The following is an 18,915-nucleotide window of genomic DNA, read 5'->3' as shown; positions in this document are numbered from 1 at the left end:
TTAGATATATAAAAAGGTAAAGGTAAAGGTTCTCTTGCTCGAAAGCCAGTCGAATCTAACTCTAGGGATGCGGTGCTCATCTCCGTTTCAAAGCCGAAGAGCCAGCGCTATCCGAAGACGTTTCTGTGGTCATGTGGCCGGCATGACTAAACACCAAGGCGCACGGAACGCTGTTACCTTCCCACCTATTTATCTACTTGCAATTTCTTGCTTTCGAACTGCTAGGTTGGCAGGAGCTGGAACTAGAGACAGGAGCTCACCCCGTCTTGCGGCACCCGGGTCTTGAACTGCTGAACTACTGACCTTCCACAGCCTGCAGTTCAGCGTCTTAACCACTTGAGAATAATGGTTATGGTATAACAATGAGCAAAAGAGATGTACTTGTGTTCCTCGGCTTTTTTTAAAGCAATGTAAGCCCTTGCTAGGATTAAGTGTCACAGTATGAAGAGTTAAACAGAATTTTGAATAGTCTTAGAGCTGCAAGCTTTAAGCTTTAATTGATACTGTAATTAAATGAAGCTTTAGCTGATTAATCACTGGGGCTCAGTTTTAATTTTAATGTGTGATGGCAAATTAAGGGTACACATTTCTTTTTAAAAATTATTTTGGTTCTGGTGTGTTATCGTAATAGGCAATGGAAAACAATGCCTTTCCTTCTTACATCAGTGGTGGCTTTTGCTCATTTTGTTATCATATACTAAAGCTCAAAAAAGTCTGTAATGAGGTTTTGGTACTGTGTATAATTATTTGAAATTAATTCATTAGTTAATGGGTTAAAGGCAGACAGTCAACTAAATATTCTTTAATTGCTTTGTAACCATACTAAATGTATTTAGCTATTACTAAATGCGTGCTTTATGACTGTATGAGATGGAGACTGGCATTTTTGAGTAACCAAATACTGCAGCTGGAATTTATTTATTTATTTTATTTCATTGTATTTATACCTTGCCCTCCCTGCGAATGGGCTCAGGGCGGCTTACACACGGCACAAATACCAGCAAAATGTGATTAGTGCACAACAAAGATATGTTCCCTTGAAACAACTGAATAATAACCATGTATTTATCCCACCATGCAACCTTCACCTTAAAAGACAATTACAGGGCAATCCTAAACTGAGCTACAGTCTTCTAAATCTATTTAAGTCAATGGACTTAGAAGGGTGTAACTCTGTTTAGGATCATCTTGTATGTCACCAAGAGACTAATATTCATTCCTTCGTTCTCCAGGGTCTTCTTTCTAATTGAAGCCATGCTTTCCCTAGCATTTTTAAAGAAGGGGAGGTCATTTATTACAGAAAGGAGCCTGACCCATGTGTAATTACTCTAGAAGCCAGGCTTTTTAATATGATAGTAGCTGCATAGAAGGTGAATGAAATGATGAGTGTTTTCTGCATGGCGTTGTCTTCCCTGTACTTCTTTTGGCTTCTTATCATGCTGGTTTTGTATAAACTGAAGGGAATGTATAAAGTTTCTTCTCCAAGTTTTTTGTGTTTAACTCTAGTTCGATTAAACACTTATGGATGTGTACAAAGTGAAAAATGGGGTTATGAGAGGTTAATGCTTTAATGCTTTTAATAACTCTTTTAGCCACATGGCTGCATTTTGTCAAATAAAGCATGGAGCTGTCCCAGCAGAAGTACAGATAGGAACAAACTAACTGATACCTTCCCCAAAATGGGGGGGGGGGCTGTTACATGTTGGGTAAAAAGATGTGAACTGGTAGTGAACTGAATATATTTAACAAAAGATTTAAGCCTTTACATGATTTAAACCAAGAGGGATTACTAATGATGTTCACCAGAAAGTTTGTACAGCAAGCTCTAGCAGGCAAAAAGTGTCACTCAGATACTCTCAGCTGGTCACACAGTACAGTTAACCTAGATAATTTCCTTTCTTCCATTGTAAAATCAACATCAACTTTTACTCTATTGAGGAAAAAAACTATTTCAGGGGACTATGGACAGGTTTGGGATCTGGTTTAAAAAATGGCAGAAAGGCTTATGTATAAACAAGGTCTCTTAACGACTAAAAAGAAAAAAAAGCAGAAAATGGAAAATTGCTAATAATATAAACAATAGAAAAATGACTTTGGAGAGGAGTGATTCTAAATGCAGAAGTGACAGGGAAGGAGGGGCTTAACTCCTTTCCAGGGGTCATTTCGTAGAAAAAGAGCTAGGGGGACTCATTAGCATAACTCATTAGCATATGCCACACCCCCTGACATCACCGGAAGTGTGTCCTCCCCACAGCCGGCGGCGACCTCCAGCGGGCACCAGCAGGGAGCTCCAGGCCCCGCCCTCCCACACCTCACCCGGGGGGATGGCGTCCCCCCGCGTCCCCCCCCCAAATGACCCCTGCTCCTTTCTCACTTACTATTTTCAAATTAGCCTTCCAGCAGTTTAGAAAAAACAAATAAACCGTGTATGATTAAAATGCATGTCCAAGTTGCAGAGGAAAAAATGCTTAGGTGGGGGGAAACTGATAATGGAGAAATAGTGGTTGGGGAATAGGCTGAGGATCCTTCCTTCCAGCCACCTCTGCTCAAACTCACTTTTTTCCCTGAACCCAAACAAAACCAGAAAAGATAGGAAAAAAGGCATCAGGATTCCACTACACACAATTGTCACATGCTTAGCCTCAGGAACTTAATAGTGGCTTAAGCCACATGTGTGACAAAGCTAGAAGATAGCATGGCTAAAACCAAAAAAAACATGGCTTATATTTAGGAGGGAGTCCTTTTGAGCTGTCTAGGATTTTCTCCTGAAGGAACATTCAAATAATCAGCTTGCCAGAATGTTTCTTTTTAAAGATCCAGAATGGCTCATAACAATATTGTCTAAAAAGAGCTTCAAATGTCAAATAATAGAGGTATTCATACTAGTTTGGGTAGCTTTTTTGTTCAATTTTTATAGAGAAGGAAAATGAACAACCAAAAACTATTTTCAGCATCACTTGGGAAAACAGACCAATAATGCTTTGCAGAGATCCTGGAGTTTAATAACCTATTCTGCTAATGTTGCCACACCCTTTTAGTAGAACACAGAAGGGAACCAGCAGATATTTGGGCCGGTGGTTTAACTCTGAACAGTCTGATAGTATTTCTCTTTGTTCCAGGCTACTTTTAAACTGTCAGCATTTAAGCGGCTTTCTTGAGTTTCTTTTTTAGAGTACAGTGGTCCAAAAGGACAAAGTCCTTCTCTGAAGCAGCTTACATTTTAAACAGAAAAACTGCTACCGTAGAACTCCTGGAAATGCAATTGCACAATAGCCAAATATCACCCAATTGCTGCAACCAACGGGCAACTTAGCTAGGGAAAGTGTCACAATTTGAACAGCCAGGATTTCAAAAATGCATTAGCACACTTTTTGGTATGTTTTATTAAAACACCCATAACATTCCCATTTGTTGTGATTTTCCGTGGCAAGTTCATCATCCTCATCTCAGAGCTGGAAAAAGTACAAAGAAGGACAACCAAGATGATTAAGGCTTGGAGCTCCTTCCCTATGAGGAAAGGCTGAAGAGCCTGGGACTTTCAATTTAGAAAAGAGACAACTAGTGGCGGACAGGATAGAGGTTTATAAAATTATGCATGGGGTGGAGAGAGTTGACAATGAGAACTTTTTCCCTCTCCCAACGTACTAGAATTCCAGGGCATTCAATGAAGCTGATGGGCAGTAGGCTCAGGATGGACAAAAGGAGAGTGATTAAAATGTGGGATTCGCTGCCAGAGGGGATGTAGTGATGTCTATCAATGTAGTAATGTAGTAAGTCTATCAATGGCTACTAGCCATGGTGACTAATGGGAACCTCCACAGTCAGAGGCCTGTGTTCTTATATATATATTAGAAAAAAATGTAGGTGTGCAACAGTATGTTACCAGCAGTTCAAACTATAACTTGGCAGCTGCAGCGTGCAGAATGGAAGGCTGTTCACTGCAGGGTGCCTTAGTTTTCATGCATAAGCATTTTTGCATCATCTAGGTGCATTATAATCCAGCAGCATCTTTCTGCTCAGAAGGAAGACTGGGGGAAAGATGAAGCCAACACTAAAACCAGACTCTTCACAGTGCTGCTGACAGAGGGGGGTGGGGGGATAAAATTCAGGGGGCCCAAGTCAGCTGGAGAGCCCTTGAAATCATGCTACATCCAGCTGAATATCTTTCCAGTTATTTTTTTAATGCAGCCACTAAAACAGCAGGGAAAACTATCAGCTAGACTTGCCTTTCTCCAAGACTGAAGGAAACTTGCCTAACAGATGATGCTGAGCACATCAACTGAGCCAGCAGTAAAGCAAGATAAGACAGCAGGCTGATGGCTGATACAGTAACAGCCTACAGGTCATCTTCTCCAATTGTCTCTCTTCCTTTTCTTGCACCCAGCTCAGCCAGATCTTGCAAAGCAAGATACAACAATCTTTCCCTCTCTTTCCTCTGCCGAGCCCCATGAGGGGCCTGGTGGTGGACCTGCAAGGCCGGTGGGAGTGCAAGGAAGCCCTGCGAAGGCCCTCCCTGGCCCCAGGCAGGCAGGGGTGGGGAGAGGCAGGGAGGAAGCAACTTACCCTCCCTCTTCTCCTGCCTCCTCCTGGCTGAATGAGGGCCGGAAGCAGGGGGCGGGGCTTCGTCATGTGCCCCGCCCCCCAGTACTTCACCCGGGGGAACTGCAATCCCCCACGATCCCTCCCGAAATGACCTCTGCCTCCACCTAATTTTCCCATCACCCCTTATTTTCAAGTTTAGGTCTCAAGTCTTTTCCTATTCTACTTGGCAACAGAATGTAGTATAGTAGTAAAACTTTGTTAATATTATGAAGAGAAGAGGGGGGTTAATATTTCCCCATGATCTAACAAAGAAGTAAAAGGATGCTTCCCCCTCCCCCACTCTTTATATGTATGTAATGGAACATTAATCTGTTTTAGTGGCTATATACCAGCTCCAAAGGTGAGGAGCTGTGGGGTGATTCTGGATCCCTTGCTTTCTATGGAGACCCAGGTCACCACGATTACCAGATAGGTCTTTTGCCATCTCTGCCTGATTGGGCAGCTGGTTCCCTATCTCACCTCTCAGGTGTTAGCTACAGTGATCCACGCAATGGTCACTTCCAGGCTGGATTACTGTAACTCGCTCTACATGGGGCTGCCCTTGAACGTGATCCAGAAACTGCAGCTAGTGCAGAATGCGGCAGCATGCCTGCTGACGGCGATGCCAACTGCATTGGCTGCCAATTGAATACCAAATCTGATTCAAGGTTATGGTACTGACCTTTTAAGCCCTACACGGCCTGGGGCCAGCATATCTGTGGGACTGCCTCTCCCCAAATAAGCCCAGAGAGCCTTTTTTGGCCCTGGCCCCGGCCTGGTGGAACATGCTCCTACTTGAAATTAGGGCCCTGTGAGAGCTATTACAGTTCCGCAGGGCCTGTAAGACAGAGCTGTTCCACCAGGTCTTTGGATGAGGTGGCGGATGTTAAATCATCTTGACCTCCCCTGCCTTTGGTACCTGCCCAGTGCCTCCTAGACACTGTTTATCATCTATGGGGCACTATATCTTAGGTACCTCCCACCATCTGATCAAAAACTGTTATAAATCAGGCTATTTACCATTGCTTATTAAAATGTCACAGGAGACATTGGATTACACGTGTTTAATGCCATCTTGTTTTAATCACTTAATTGTTTAACTGTTTTATATCATGGTCTTTATTGTTTTTATTATGTTGTGAGCCACCCTGAGCCTCTTTCTGGGGTAGGGTGGGATACAAGTTAAATAAATAGATAAAATATGGTCACAAACATAATAAGAAACAATGTTTATGAATTAATTGACCATTAACAACAAATGAGAGATAGGTGTTTCTGTTTTTAAAAATGTGTCAAACAGATGTGAAACCTCAGGATATACATTGTCTTTGTGAACTACACGTGTTTAATGCCATCTTGTTTTAATCACTTAATTGTTTAACTGTTTTATATCATGGTCTTTATTGTTTTTATTATGTTGTGAGCCACCCTGAGCCTCTTTCTGGGGTAGGGTGGGATACAAGTTAAATAAATAGATAAAATATGGTCACAAACATAATAAGAAACAATGTTTATGAATTAATTGACCATTAACAACAAATGAGAGATAACTGACTGTTCAGTGAAAGGTAGGTGTTTCTGTTTTTAAAAATGTGTCAAACAGATGTGAAACCTCAGGATATACATTGTCTTTGTGAACTCATGAACATATTCCAGATTGTTTTTACATTCTGTATTTCCTTTTACTAATAAAATATAAATTACAAAGAAATTAACCATTGAGGTGTCAAAAGTCAAATGGTGATTTTTGCCATGTATTGAATTATTTTTAAATGGCAACAAGCTTCACTAATTAGACCAAACTGAAAATCTCATTGAACAAAGTCAAATTAAACATCAAAGACACCAAATATAACTAACAGTGCCTTCTCCTAGCAAATAAGTAACAAGGAATCCAGTCAGCATTACAGAATATCTACTTTACAAAAAAAAAAAATGAGTAGGGGGTGTTTACTATGAAAAGGGACAAATAAGAAGATAGATAAGATGACATATTGACAAAGCTCAGCCTGGAATTCATTAAACACTTTTTAAGGCAGTGTTTAAATAGATAACCAGGGGCCTATCAGGTCAAGGATAGGAGTCCATGTGCCATGCAAATACTCTAGTCCAACAGTCCAGACATTGACAATGCAGCAGGCACGGGAAACTAGGTATGATCATATTAACTTCATGGATTAGTATTGGAAAGAATCCGATCCTTTTTTGGGGTGTTGGTGGAGGGAGACCATAGTTTGAAAGAGTTCAGCACTGTAGCTCTGGGGTCCCCAGTGTGGTACCCATGAGCACCAAGGTGCCCACCAAGAGTAGTCAGAAACAGTGTTCCCTCTAAGCTGAGTTAGTGTGAGTTAACTCACAGTTTTTTTAGCCTCCGGCTCACACATTTTTGTCTCGGCTCAGGAAGGAGGGCTCCAGAACACACTATTTTATGCAGTAGCCAAATCACCTGCTCACAACTTTAATGCCAGTAGCTCACAAAGTAGAATTTTTGCTCACAGGACTCTACAGCTTAGAGGGAACATTGGTCAGAAAGGGAGTGAGGCCAGCAGGGGCTCTTACCCAGCAGGGTTTCTGAGAGGCCACTGGAGATCTGATTGGCTGTGCAAATTTAACTAATGTTGTTTCAGCAGCAGTTGCCACCACAGTGTTTGTTTTATACTCTCTCGCTCCTTTTTTTTTCTTTCCCTGTGTGTTTTTTAAATTATTCCTGGATAAGGCCCATTTCTTGCAGCAATATGCCCCAGAAGGAGGCAGACATCAGTCCTTATTGGGGATTCCAAGAAAGATGACATGGATCATTTATTTCTAAGATGCCTAACCTTTAACTCCTGGGCTCCAACAACCACCTTCAGGATGCTAAGCACCTGCAACTCAGGACTTTCTTAGGATCCAGCACCCAAAAGTCATCAAACAGTGATGATGCCAGATCTATTGTAATCTATATAGAGGTTATTTTATTCATAAATGGCCATGTGGCAGGCCTCATGCTCAACTCTTGGCATCTCCCATAGACCCTGGAGAGCCACTGCCCATTACAATAAGCAATAACGAGTTAGATGTTAAAATCCTGTTCAGGCCTGCATTTCAATAAATCATGACAGGATGATGCCTGTCATGGGCAGAGCTACCACAACTACATGAGCTGCAGAAAAGAAAATCTTAGAAAGAACCATAAAATTAAAGGTTGAAATCACACTCTTCACTCTTGCAACCAACTTGTCTTAAGACTTCCACCTTTATTAACAGAAGGATCCTAATTATTGCCCCGCCTTATCTCCTTGCTGTTCTACTGCACCTGTACTACTGGTAAGTGGCATACAGATTCTACCTCTGCTGTCACCTGTGGGGTTCCCTGTTGTGTAGAACTGTGACAGGATGGTTCGGTTCCTGTTCAAACCAACAGGACTTCTTTTTTTAAAAAAAGTGTGAGAATGCCACCAGAGAAATGGCACTTTATAAAGTTAAAGCAGCAATGTCTGCAATGTATTTCTTTGACCTTTGTACAGGAAAAAAAGATCTTCCAAGTTTTCTGAGAAACATCCGATTGTTTAGAAAATGCATTTTTTTGGTTGCAGAAAGTCATTCACAAAACATGAACTATTTGTACACAATCTCAGTCACAGAACTGGAAAACTGTCAGCGCTATCTTTCGGCAGGATATTTGCCACAGAATTTCCTCAGAGGCTACTGCAAAAGATGACAGCACTATGGAGTCAGATTAGTTTATAATTTTTTGTTTACAGAAATGGTGAATTTGCCCAAATCCTAGTTTGTTGAAATAATAATGGTTTATAAGAAACATTCCTTACATCATTGAGCTCCGATGAAAGAGCCACACTCAAATGATTGTATTTAGAACTCCACAAAATAAGGAACCATATTGGATGAAAGATATATAGTGTAATTCTGCTAGTGTTTGGTGGAACAGAATCTCTTCATCAGTTCAGCTTAACCAACAGACTTCCATGGGTTTTACCGTACAATCCTATGTATATTTACAGGAGAGTAAGCTTCATTGTCCTCAGGGAGACTTGCATTCAAATAAATATGCACAGGCCCAGGCTGCATGTGGTCTGCTATCCTTTTATTCCAGGGCAGTTCTATATTACATAATTTGCAGCAGATTGTAAATCACAGTTGTCCAGCAAGGGTGGAAGAACAGACCAGATTAAAGGAGTGCAGTACAGTATGAGGTAGGTGGGGCTGAGAGAGTTCTGAGGCAAGCCAACTGGTCCATTTGTGTTAAATATTTAGGGTTGCCAACTGCCTTGAGAAAAATGTTCCATCTTCAGTAATGACTGAATGCATGGAAATGGTCTGAGGTAGTACATCCTATCACTTCATTGTGCTTCTTGTGAGAGAGCGTGCATTTTTGGGGACAAAGCCTGGAACTCTATTAATACTTTCTTCAGAGTAATCCCCACTGAATAAAATGGTAGAAAAGAGCCAGAGTCCAATAACACCTTAAAGACTAACAACATTTGTGGCAGGGCATGAGCTTTCGTCAAGCTACCTGAAGAAGTGAGCAGTGACTCAGGAAAGCTCATACCCTGCCACAAATTTTGCTAGTCTTGAAGGCTCTACTGGACTACAGGCTAACATGGCTACCCATCTTGAACAAAATGGGACTTACTTCAGAGTAGAACTATTAAGAGTGACTCCTTACACTTATACACAACTTATACATTGTTGCTGTAACATATTTTTAAATTCCTCTTCCTCTAACTTGTTCACGGTAACCTACATGGCTCTCTCCACCCCCATTTTATCCTCACAACTCTGTAGATTATTAAACTAGCAAGTGGAAGAACTCCTTCCATGGCGGGCCCAGTGTGCCTGGCGTCATTATGTCACTTCTGGGTGATGTGTGTGTCCAGTCCCTACACTGATTTTGGTTTTCTCCAATACAAAATACACTGAACGATTACTGTGCACAGTCCGACCAAGATACACTATACCCACTCCGGATTTTATGAGCCTCCCTGTCCCTATCCTTCTAGGTCGGGCCATTTTCCCGATCTGAAAAGGTCCCAGAAAGACTATCTGGTCTGTTGAGAATCGCGCTCAGGAGATTTAATGAGGGGTAGGGAAGGTGTGGGAGTAAACAGAACTCGCGGCGTCACTTGCTTAACCAAAAACCGGTGGCCAGTAAAGGGACATGAAGTGAAGAACGGGCATCTGGCTTCATTCCTTCCAGTGAGCATGCTCAATGCGAAATGTGCGTGTCCAGTAGCATGCTTTTAGCAGAGATTAAAAAAAAACAGAGTTCCACTGATCCCTTAGTTTCAGTTCCCAGTACAATTCTTCATACTCGAGGCAAGAGTGTGGAATATATGTAAAACATCAAACAACGCAGGATAGGGTTAATGAAAGATCCTTTTGCTCGCTAGATGAGCATGTCTCTCGTGGGTTGCTAAAATAGAGTTTTAAAAGAAGGTTTTAAAGATAAAAAGGCAGTTGAGTTGGCAGTGGCGTTCGGTCTGATTGCGCTTCAAAGGTCGAGTAAACGTTGAGAAAACGCCGTGCTCCAGTCTGCCTCTTCCCACTCCTCCGTGACCAAGCCAAACTGGCAGTGTAAAAGTGTATGTGAGATTTTTCAACCTCTCTTTATCCCTGTTAATGACATGCTGCCGGATGTTCCGGCAGCATGTCATTAACAGGGATAAAGAGAGGTTGAAAAATGGGCAGTTTATTTTGCCAGAAAATGAAAAGGGCCCCGTTGAAGAGACTCAAATGAATGCCCCCCCCCCCCTTACTGGGCAGCAAAATCGGGCTTTAAGGCGTATCATATCAGAACTGAGGGTGCGATTGTCCGGTTACATTTTGGGTTGCGATTTAACTGGGGGAAGAGCCCTGGCTTAAGAGGCGTCCTCATCCATCGCTGTATCTCCATGATGACCGGTGCTGTCTCTTGAATTTCTGCAACGAAAAGGAACTTCGGCGTCTGTGATTTTGTCACGAATCCTTCTACTTCATCAGCAGCATTTCCACGGGCTCTTGCCCCGCACACCAAAGGCAAAGGTGAACCGGAAGCCTTAGTAAAGACCCACGGAGACTTCACGGCGGAAGCTGTGACGGGTGCTTCTGCTGCCTCCCAGTGTAGCTTCTGGGCGCCGCACACGGAAGGAGGAAAGGCGGAGGAGAGGGCCGGCACTCAGGAGCCGAGGTGAGTTGTGTGGGGCTGGTAATGGAGTTGTATGTCCTCTTCCCCACCTCCTTTAGAGAGTGCACACCGGGGTGGGACGGTGCTGCCCTCCTGTGGCCCGTCAAGGCCCTTCTCCCTGTAAGGTCTGTGGACTTTATGTCCTTGGCAGATCGAAGTAGAGTTTCTGAGCAAAACTTGGGCCTGGCAGTGGGGTCAGTCCATTTACTTGTGTATTTTCTTACCTTCTCTCTTAATACTCCCTTGCAAAGCGTTTTTTGGCTTTGCATTTCTTAATGAAATCAGGACTCTTAATACTCCCTTGCAAAGCGTTTTTTTGGCTTTGCGTTTCTTAATGAAATCAGGACAGCATATTTTATGGGTTCAATTTTCCATCTGTCTCCCTTGGCACCTCTGGAGTTTTGACCAATTCTTTTCGTCCATCTCTTAGTTCTCTGGCAATGGCCTGTACTATAGAGAAGATTCTGACTGATGCAAGAACGCTGCTGGAAAGGTTGAAGGACCATGACAATGCCGCTGAGTCTCTCATTGACCAGTCCACTGTTTTGCACAAGCGAGTGGTAGCCATGAAAGAGGCTGGCACAGCCCTTTCTCACAAGGTGAGTGCAGATCTGGCATTGGCAGGGATCAGTTGTATATGTACAGTGTGTGGGGGGGCATGTATGCCCTTGTTCTTTGGAGTCACACAGAGTTCTTTGCTTTACAAGTACCAAGAAGATGCAGCTGAGCTGAAGGACATGTCAAAATACAAACCTCACATCCTGCTATCACAGGAGAACACACAGATCCGAGACCTGCAACAGGAAAACAAAGGTGAGGAATTTTGCTGATGGTACAATTGTGAACTGTCAAGTGACTTGGAGCTGAGAGCATCACCCTCTAGATTGTAATATTGTTGATTGTTGTGAACTGAAAACCATCACTTTCTGTAGGGTCTGGATACAATCCCTGAAGGGAATGTATGCCTAACATTGTGACATTAGGAAGTGCTTGTATGCAGCCCAGCCTTATAAATGTTTCCTGGTGAGTTCCGCTGAGATTTGTAGGGCTAGCTCCTTCTGCAGGACTGTTTCCCCTGTATGCCTCTTGAGCCCTTCTCAGCAGTTTATACCAGTTGTGATGTCTCATGGGGCTGTGTGAGATCTGTCTCAGCCCGCCTTGAACTTTCTAAGCTGTAGCCCCAGCCTGCTGGAATGGGCTCCCAGAAGAGGAGAGGAAGTTGCCCACACCTGCTAGATCAGTCATTCCATGCCAGCTCAACATAATTTGACACATGAGGATTGTGCCATAGTAAAGGATTTTGTTGAAATTTTCCAGAGACCTTGTACATTTTTAGTCTGAAGAACTAAGCCAAATTGAGGTGATCCGAGATGAAGTTCTAGACCAGAGGTGGCCAAACTTGCTTAACGTAACAATCACACAGAATAAACGTCAGATGTTTGAGAGCTGCAAGACATGAACAGATATTAGAATCATAGAATGTTAGAGTTGGAAGGGACCTTGCAGGTCATCTAGTCCAACTCCCTGCACACTGCAGGAGCATAGCTGAAAGATAGCCCTACATACCTACAACATATGGGGCTGACTGCAGGCCCCACCCTCTGCTGTTGCTGCTGGGAGGCAGGAGCTGTGGGCTTCTGAACTGTAGCGCTCCTCCTAGGTAGAGATGCAAGCCAAAGAGCGAGTCTTCATCGCTTTCTTCATATCTTTTCATCATTTTCTATTTTAATTTATTCCTGATTTTCAGCTATATAATTAAACTATTTTCCATTTTTATTGAAATTCTGATGTCAGTCTGTTGTGTATATAAGATGTTAATTTTACCATTGTCACATATTTATTTAGTTTATTCTTCCATTCCTTCAAATCTGGACATCTTTCTGCCTTCCATTTTGCTGCAGATATTACTTTGGCTCCCATCACCATATACTTAAATAATTCACTGTGTGTTCTTATAATGTTGCTTGGTAAAATATTTAATAACATTTTTGGGATCCATCACAAAATATGTAGATATGAAGATAGCTAGAAAATATAGAATAAATGTATTTAAATAGAAGTGAAAAATCAAGAGTACATTTAAGTTCTAGATGTATATTTGATTGATAATTGTATGATAGAGATGACTGTAGTTTCTCTCTGTATGATCTAGATATTGCAGATGATTGAAGCTGTAGATGATTGTCTATGTTTTATGTATGATTTAGATGACAGTAGTTTGTTTTATTTTTTGTGGTTGCAAATTGAAATTAAAAATTTGAATAAACTGGTTAAATGACAGGAAGCAAAGAGTAGGAATCAACAGACAGTTCTCACAATGGAGGAAAGTAAGCGGTGGGGTCCCACAAGGATTGGTATTGGGGCCAATACTATTTAATCTATTTACCAGTGATCTGGAACTAGGGGTGAGTAGTATAGTGGCCAAGTTTGCAGATGACACCAAATTATTCAGGATGGTGAAAACCAAGACTGACTATGAAGAGGACCTCCACAAACTGGGTGAGTGGGCGACAATGTGATAAATGAAATTTGATGTTGATAATCCCAATTTCAACTGTAGGCTAATGGGGTCTGAACTTGCTGAGATGGAGAGGGGAAAAGATCTTGGAGTCATAGTGGATAGCTCAATTAAAGTGTCGACCCAGTGTGCTGCAGTGGTGAAAAGGGCAGACTCTATGTTAGGGATTATTAGGAAAGGGATTGAGGATAAAATTGCTGATATTGTAATGCCACTGTATAGATCTATGGTGTGGCCTCATTTGGAATACTGTGTACAGTTCTGGTCACCATATCTTGAAAAGGACATTGCAGAGCTGGAAAAAGTACAGAGGAGGGCAACCAAGATGATGAGGGGGTTGGAGCACCTTCCCTATGAGGAAAGGATGAAGAGTCTATGACTTTAGAAAAGAGACAACTAAGGGGGGACTGGATGGAGGTTTATAAAATTATGCATGGGGTGGAGAGAGTTGACAAAGAGAACTTTCTCTCTCTCTCCCAAAGTACTAGAACTTGAAGACATCCAATGAAACTGATGGGCAGTATGTTCAGGACGGACAAAAGGCAATACTACTTTACACAGGATGTAGTGATGGCCACAGGAATAAACAGCTTTAAAAGGGAGTTAGATAGATTCATGGTGACTGACGGGAACGTCTACATTCAGAGGCACTAAGCCTCTGAATCCCAGAGTCAGGATGCAACACCAGGGGAAGGCCTTGGCCTCTATGCCTGTTGTTGGTTCTCCAGAGGAACTGGTTAGCCACTGCGTGAGATAGGCTGCTGGACTAGATGGACCACCGATCTAATTCAGTAGGGCTCTTCTTATGTTCTTACATGTTTAAATTTACTTTCTGACTTTTTTTGTAATTTTCACTGAGTGGTAGGGCCCCACACTCCTCCAAAAATTGTTCAAGGTCACATTTTCTTTAAAATATGTGCTCATTCTTGTTGCTATTGAGTGAGATGTTCTCTGGCCTACAACAGCCATTATTGAAAGCCCACATTCTATTTCAAAAGTAGCAGGAACACAGCAGTAAGTGTTGGCCAAACATTTATTGGAAACCTCTAAATTGTAATGAATTTCTGCACCCATTATTTCCTCTGTGCATGTAGATCCAGTGAAAAGTTTGGTTATGTCAATTTACCTATTAGTGATCAGATCAAGCACATTGAATAGTATTATTTTAATGCACACAGATTTTCAGCCATCAACATTCTTAAAAATATCAAAATCCTCTACTGTTGTCCCCCTCAAATCAGCATGTGCAAAGTAACATTTAAATTGCACTTGTTAGGTAGTTTAGGTTGCATTTAGCAACTCCAAGAACATTCTTCTTGCTTATTCCAATCTATTAAATTTTAAAAGTATTTTAATATACATAAACATTATGTATGCTTTACCTCCAGATTTGTCATATCAGTTTTAATTACTGGGAGTGTACAGTATAAGGAATTCTGCATATATAGTATATTATGAACTCTGAATAAATATTCGATGATATAATTTTTAAAAAAATTGGCTGTAGAAAAATTTCATGACATTTAATGGATCTGCAGATCCATTATTATTATGCAAACCCCCTACCCCCAATTATTGATTTGGTATGGAATATCCCAGCTTTTACGAAAGCCTGCAAGACAGTTCTTTTTAAAATGGATTGGGGGGGATGTTAGAATGTATGTCTTTTTTTGGCTGTGGTTCAGGTTGTTTCCTGGAGTGCACTTAGTTGGGTTATTTTAATTAGTTTTTATCTGGTATAATGTCTAAGTGTTCTATCACACATTTCAGTAAGCTGACTTGGGCCCCTTTTTGGAAGAGAAGGGGGGAATAAATATTTTCCTAATAAACAAACAAATAGTGAGCTGTAGTCTTTTTTTATTCTAGCATCATTTTTTGTGGATTACAGCCCACTTCAGATGCAAGCTAATGAATCCAAAAACAGTTATGTAAAATTAATTTCTTTCATTATGGGAATCATAAGACTTCTGTTTTTTTTCTGCTGTAAGACTAACATGGCTACTCCTCTGGAATTTGATATGTACATACATAAGTGCTGTCAAGTTGCAACCAACTTACAGCAACCTTAGCAAGGGGCTTTCAAGGCAAGTGAGAAGCAGAGGTGGTTTCCCATTGCTTTGCTCTGCAGAGTCTTCCTTGGTGGTCTCCCATCCAAGTATCAGCCCTGCTTAGTTTCCAAGATCTGACAAGTTCAGGCCATATAATGCTGCCTTTGCTTCCCCTGGAATTTGATACCTGTCAGAAAGCAGTAACGAGAATGTACTGGAAATGTTACTAGCCACAAAACCCCAAAGTTTTTTTAAAAATGTTTAAAAGAATCCTGTAATTGTGGCTTAAAATGATAAGTGATGGGTTAAATCATTTTAGTGGGTTGTCAGAACAGCTTCAAAGGGTATGTTGCTCAATGGCAGACTGCATTTTGGAGGCAGTGAAACAAAGAAGAAAATGACTTAAGGTGCCAGTAAAGCAACAGTTTTTTTCATGGGTTAAAAACAAACTTCTACACACAATGAAGATTGTACATTTTTTCTAGTCATAAGCCTTTCAATCTCACATTCTTGTTTCATTCTCATGGTAACTTTAATCATAAATGTAATCCCATGAAGAATGATGACTGGACATACATAGAATGACACCAGAGTTAACAAAATTTCCATCAGTTCCTTTGCCATCAGTCTCAGATGTATTCTTTTTTGTACAAGCTTGTTAAGTAATGAACATCTGTATATACAAAGGATTATCAGCGCAGAAACTGTAAGTGGTAAGATGTAGCTAGGCTGCAATCACACTCTAAATAATCCACTTTCAATCCACTTTCGAACTGGATTTCACTGTGTGAACTGGCAAAATCCAGTTGGAAAGTGCATTGGAAGTGGATTATTTAGTGTGTGTGATCGCAGTTGTAGACTACAGAGACATGGCTGTTCAGAAGTTGTGCTCCTCTTACTTAACCTTGCTTATGTACCTAGGAGTTTTTTCCCCCTGGAGCTATCATAATAAAGACAGTGCACAATGGGAAAGTTGTACAGTCTTAGTTGTGATATTCTTATTGAGTAGTTTTCCATTTTCAAAAGTTAGAATTTTTACTGTACCAGGTCAGCAGGATATCTGTCTTCATAGTTACTCCATGGAATTTGTGCATGCCATTTTTTTTTTTTAAAAGAATTGTGGGTCTCCTTGGAGGAACACCAGGATGCTTTGGAACTTATTATGAGCAAATACAGAAAACACATGCTACAGCTGATGATGAAAAGAAAAGATATAGATGCTCAACCGGTTTTGAACGTGCATCAAACTCAATCTGCTGTAAGGAATCATTACATTATCTTCTCTCAGGGGTGGGGGGAGAATAGGAATAAAGAGGACTCTTAAATAAGCTGTTTGGGGTGTAGTGCTCTGTTCCTCTGAATCTGCTGCATGCCTCTTTTGTATTTCCCTAAAGAGCCTCCTCTCTGAAACACCTTCCTTCTAATAATGCCCTCAGCTCCGTAGTGTCTTCCCTTTCTAGAACAAAGCATTACAACTCAGCCAGCAGGTACCTCCTTCAGAATTCTTCATCAAGCAAATGATCTGGTTATCACCTGTAGGCCGGGTTGTAATTATTGGTGACTTCAGCATTATAAAACTCCCTGAGACAGGCAACAATTACAATACATTCTCTGTTGTACTGTTTATGAAAATACATATAAAGATCCAAGTGATTCCTCCCTTTCTCCTGAAGGCATTTAGTGTACTCTGACTTGTTCTGTCAGATTGCCACCTGGAGACTGTAGGTCTGCACTGGAGGCTGACATGATATTTTAAAAGTCAAGACTAGATGGATAAGTCTTGAGATCATAAGCTAGTAGTTTTAAAGTATTATTTTTAATATATCATGGCATATCACACACTGGTGGTGCATGTTTAGTTTTAACTTTTATGGCCCAGAGTCTCATTTTTGGAGCTACTGCTGCTTGACTAATGATTTTCCATTTTGTACAGACATCCACTTTCCAATTTTTGTCCCCTTGCTAACCATTTTATATAGCTTTATTATAACTGAAGGCTGCATTTCTTAAACTTTCTTAATGCTCCATACATGAGAATAGGTTAAAGGCCTTTCTGAGGCCTCACTATGTTTCCCTTGTTGAGAAAAGCAGAAATTTGATTAAAAAAGAAATCTGGCATGCCTTGGTTTTGTATCCTTTCATACTATCTGCTGGAAAATAACTTCTCCTTAAAAATGTCCACAGGAAATCATGACTCAAATAGACAGAATCTGTGAAATGGGAGATGTGATGAGGAAAGCTGTAGAAGCAGACAACGACCAGTACTATACTGTACAAGAAAAGCTGGCGCAGTTGGAGGTGAGAGACTGGGCAGCTTTAAAGTGTGGAGTAGGAGAGCAAGAAATGCGTGCTTGTGTTTATCAGAGTCGGATGAAGGCCATTTCTCTTGGGTTGACTACTGATGAATCCCCCCCTCCCCCCAAGATGGCTGTGGTTCTTGCTGTATCAAATCAGGAGTGAAGTAGTTAGGACTTTCCTGCTGGAATCATAGGCAAGTGATGCAGTAAATCAGAAGAAAAATGTTATTAGGAAACTACAATCACAGAACACTAGGAGCTGAACTAGACAAGATGTTTCCTGTGAATCAGTCTGCCTTTCCCCAACCCAACTCTGATCGTCTCACATGCATGCAGCAGCTGTGGGGGACTAAGTTCTGAAGGGGGGGGAAGGCAGACTGAAGAGAGCCAGTTTGGTGTAGTGGTTAAGTGCGCGGACTCTAATCTGGGAGAACCGGGTTTGATTCCCCACTCCTCCACTTGCACCTGGCTGGATGACCTTGGGCAAGCCGTAGTTCTGATAAGAGCTGTTCTTGAAAAAAGAGCAGTTTCTGTCAAGAGCTCTCTCAGCCCCACCTACCTCACAGGGTGTCTGTTGTGGGGAGGGGAAGGGAAAGGAGTTTGTAAGCCACTCTGAGACACCTTTGGGTAGTTAAGGGTGGGGTATAAATCCAATCTCTTCTTCTCCTTCTTCTCTTCTGAAGTGTGTTGCAGCCCGATTTTGACCATGGTGTGGGGGAGGGGAGGGGCTTTAACACCTGCTCACTGGGTGCCATTTTCCCAAAACAAAACTGGCCCAGGGAAGTACTATTTTCCCTGTTGGGGAGCTACATCTGTAATGAGAGATATGATGGTTTGAAATCCGGTCTACAAATGTCATGCCACTGTGGCCATGCATCAATTTGCTAGCATTAGAGAGTGGAGGAAGGACTATCCCAGGGGTTTAGATTCCCCCCCCCTCCAGTTTGTTGAAGTAGCTAAATTTTGAATGCCACAACGGATTGTTGATTCAATCAAAGACTTCCTAAATCAGGAGGTTGTTCCCTCACACCACTCCATCTTGGCCAGGGGTTGTTTCGTAGAAAAAGAGCTAGGGGAACTCATTAGCATAGCTCATTAGCATATGCCACACCATGAGGGGCCCGGCGGTGGACCTGCTAGGCCGGCGGGAGTGCAAGGAAGCCCCGTGAAGGCCCTCCCTGGCCCCAGGCAGGCAGGGGTGGGGAGAGGCAGGGAGGAAGCAACTTACCCTCCCTCTTCTCCTGCCTCCTCCTGGATGAATGAGGGCCGGAAGTGGGGCGGCCAGAAGCAGGGGGCGGGGCTTCGTCA

At 41.9% G+C, this 18,915-nt stretch overlaps 1 protein-coding gene across 1 annotated transcript; it reads left to right on the top strand.

The window, feature by feature from the left end:
- The first annotated feature begins 10,695 nt into the window (after nucleotides 1–10,695).
- Nucleotides 10,696–17,770, top strand: SIKE1 (suppressor of IKBKE 1). Its single transcript, XM_015409596.1, has 5 exons — nucleotides 10,696–10,747; nucleotides 11,175–11,343; nucleotides 11,452–11,557; nucleotides 16,426–16,568; nucleotides 17,495–17,770. Exons 2-5 carry the CDS (start codon nucleotides 11,185–11,187, stop codon nucleotides 17,768–17,770), a joined length of 684 nt encoding a protein of 227 aa, XP_015265082.1. The 5' UTR covers nucleotides 10,696–10,747; nucleotides 11,175–11,184.
- Nucleotides 17,771–18,915: the final 1,145 nt, after the last annotated feature.

Source organism: Gekko japonicus, unplaced genomic scaffold, assembly GCF_001447785.1.
Source record: "Gekko japonicus isolate JY-2015 unplaced genomic scaffold, Gekko_japonicus_V1.1 scaffold2324, whole genome shotgun sequence".
Taxonomy (NCBI): domain Eukaryota; kingdom Metazoa; phylum Chordata; class Lepidosauria; order Squamata; family Gekkonidae; genus Gekko; species Gekko japonicus.
Note: the sequence above shows the minus strand (reverse complement) of the source record. Positions and strands in the feature narration are given on the sequence as shown.

Coding starts and splice junctions, on each gene's coding strand:
- SIKE1 (XM_015409596.1), top strand. CDS start 11,185: ATGGCCTGTACTATAGAGAAGATTCTGACTGATGCAAGAACGCTGCTG. Junction 11,344..11,451: donor GCACAGCCCTTTCTCACAAG/GTGAGTGCAGAT, acceptor TTGCTTTACAAG/TACCAAGAAGATGCAGCTGA. Junction 16,569..17,494: donor TGCATCAAACTCAATCTGCT/GTAAGGAATCAT, acceptor AAATGTCCACAG/GAAATCATGACTCAAATAGA.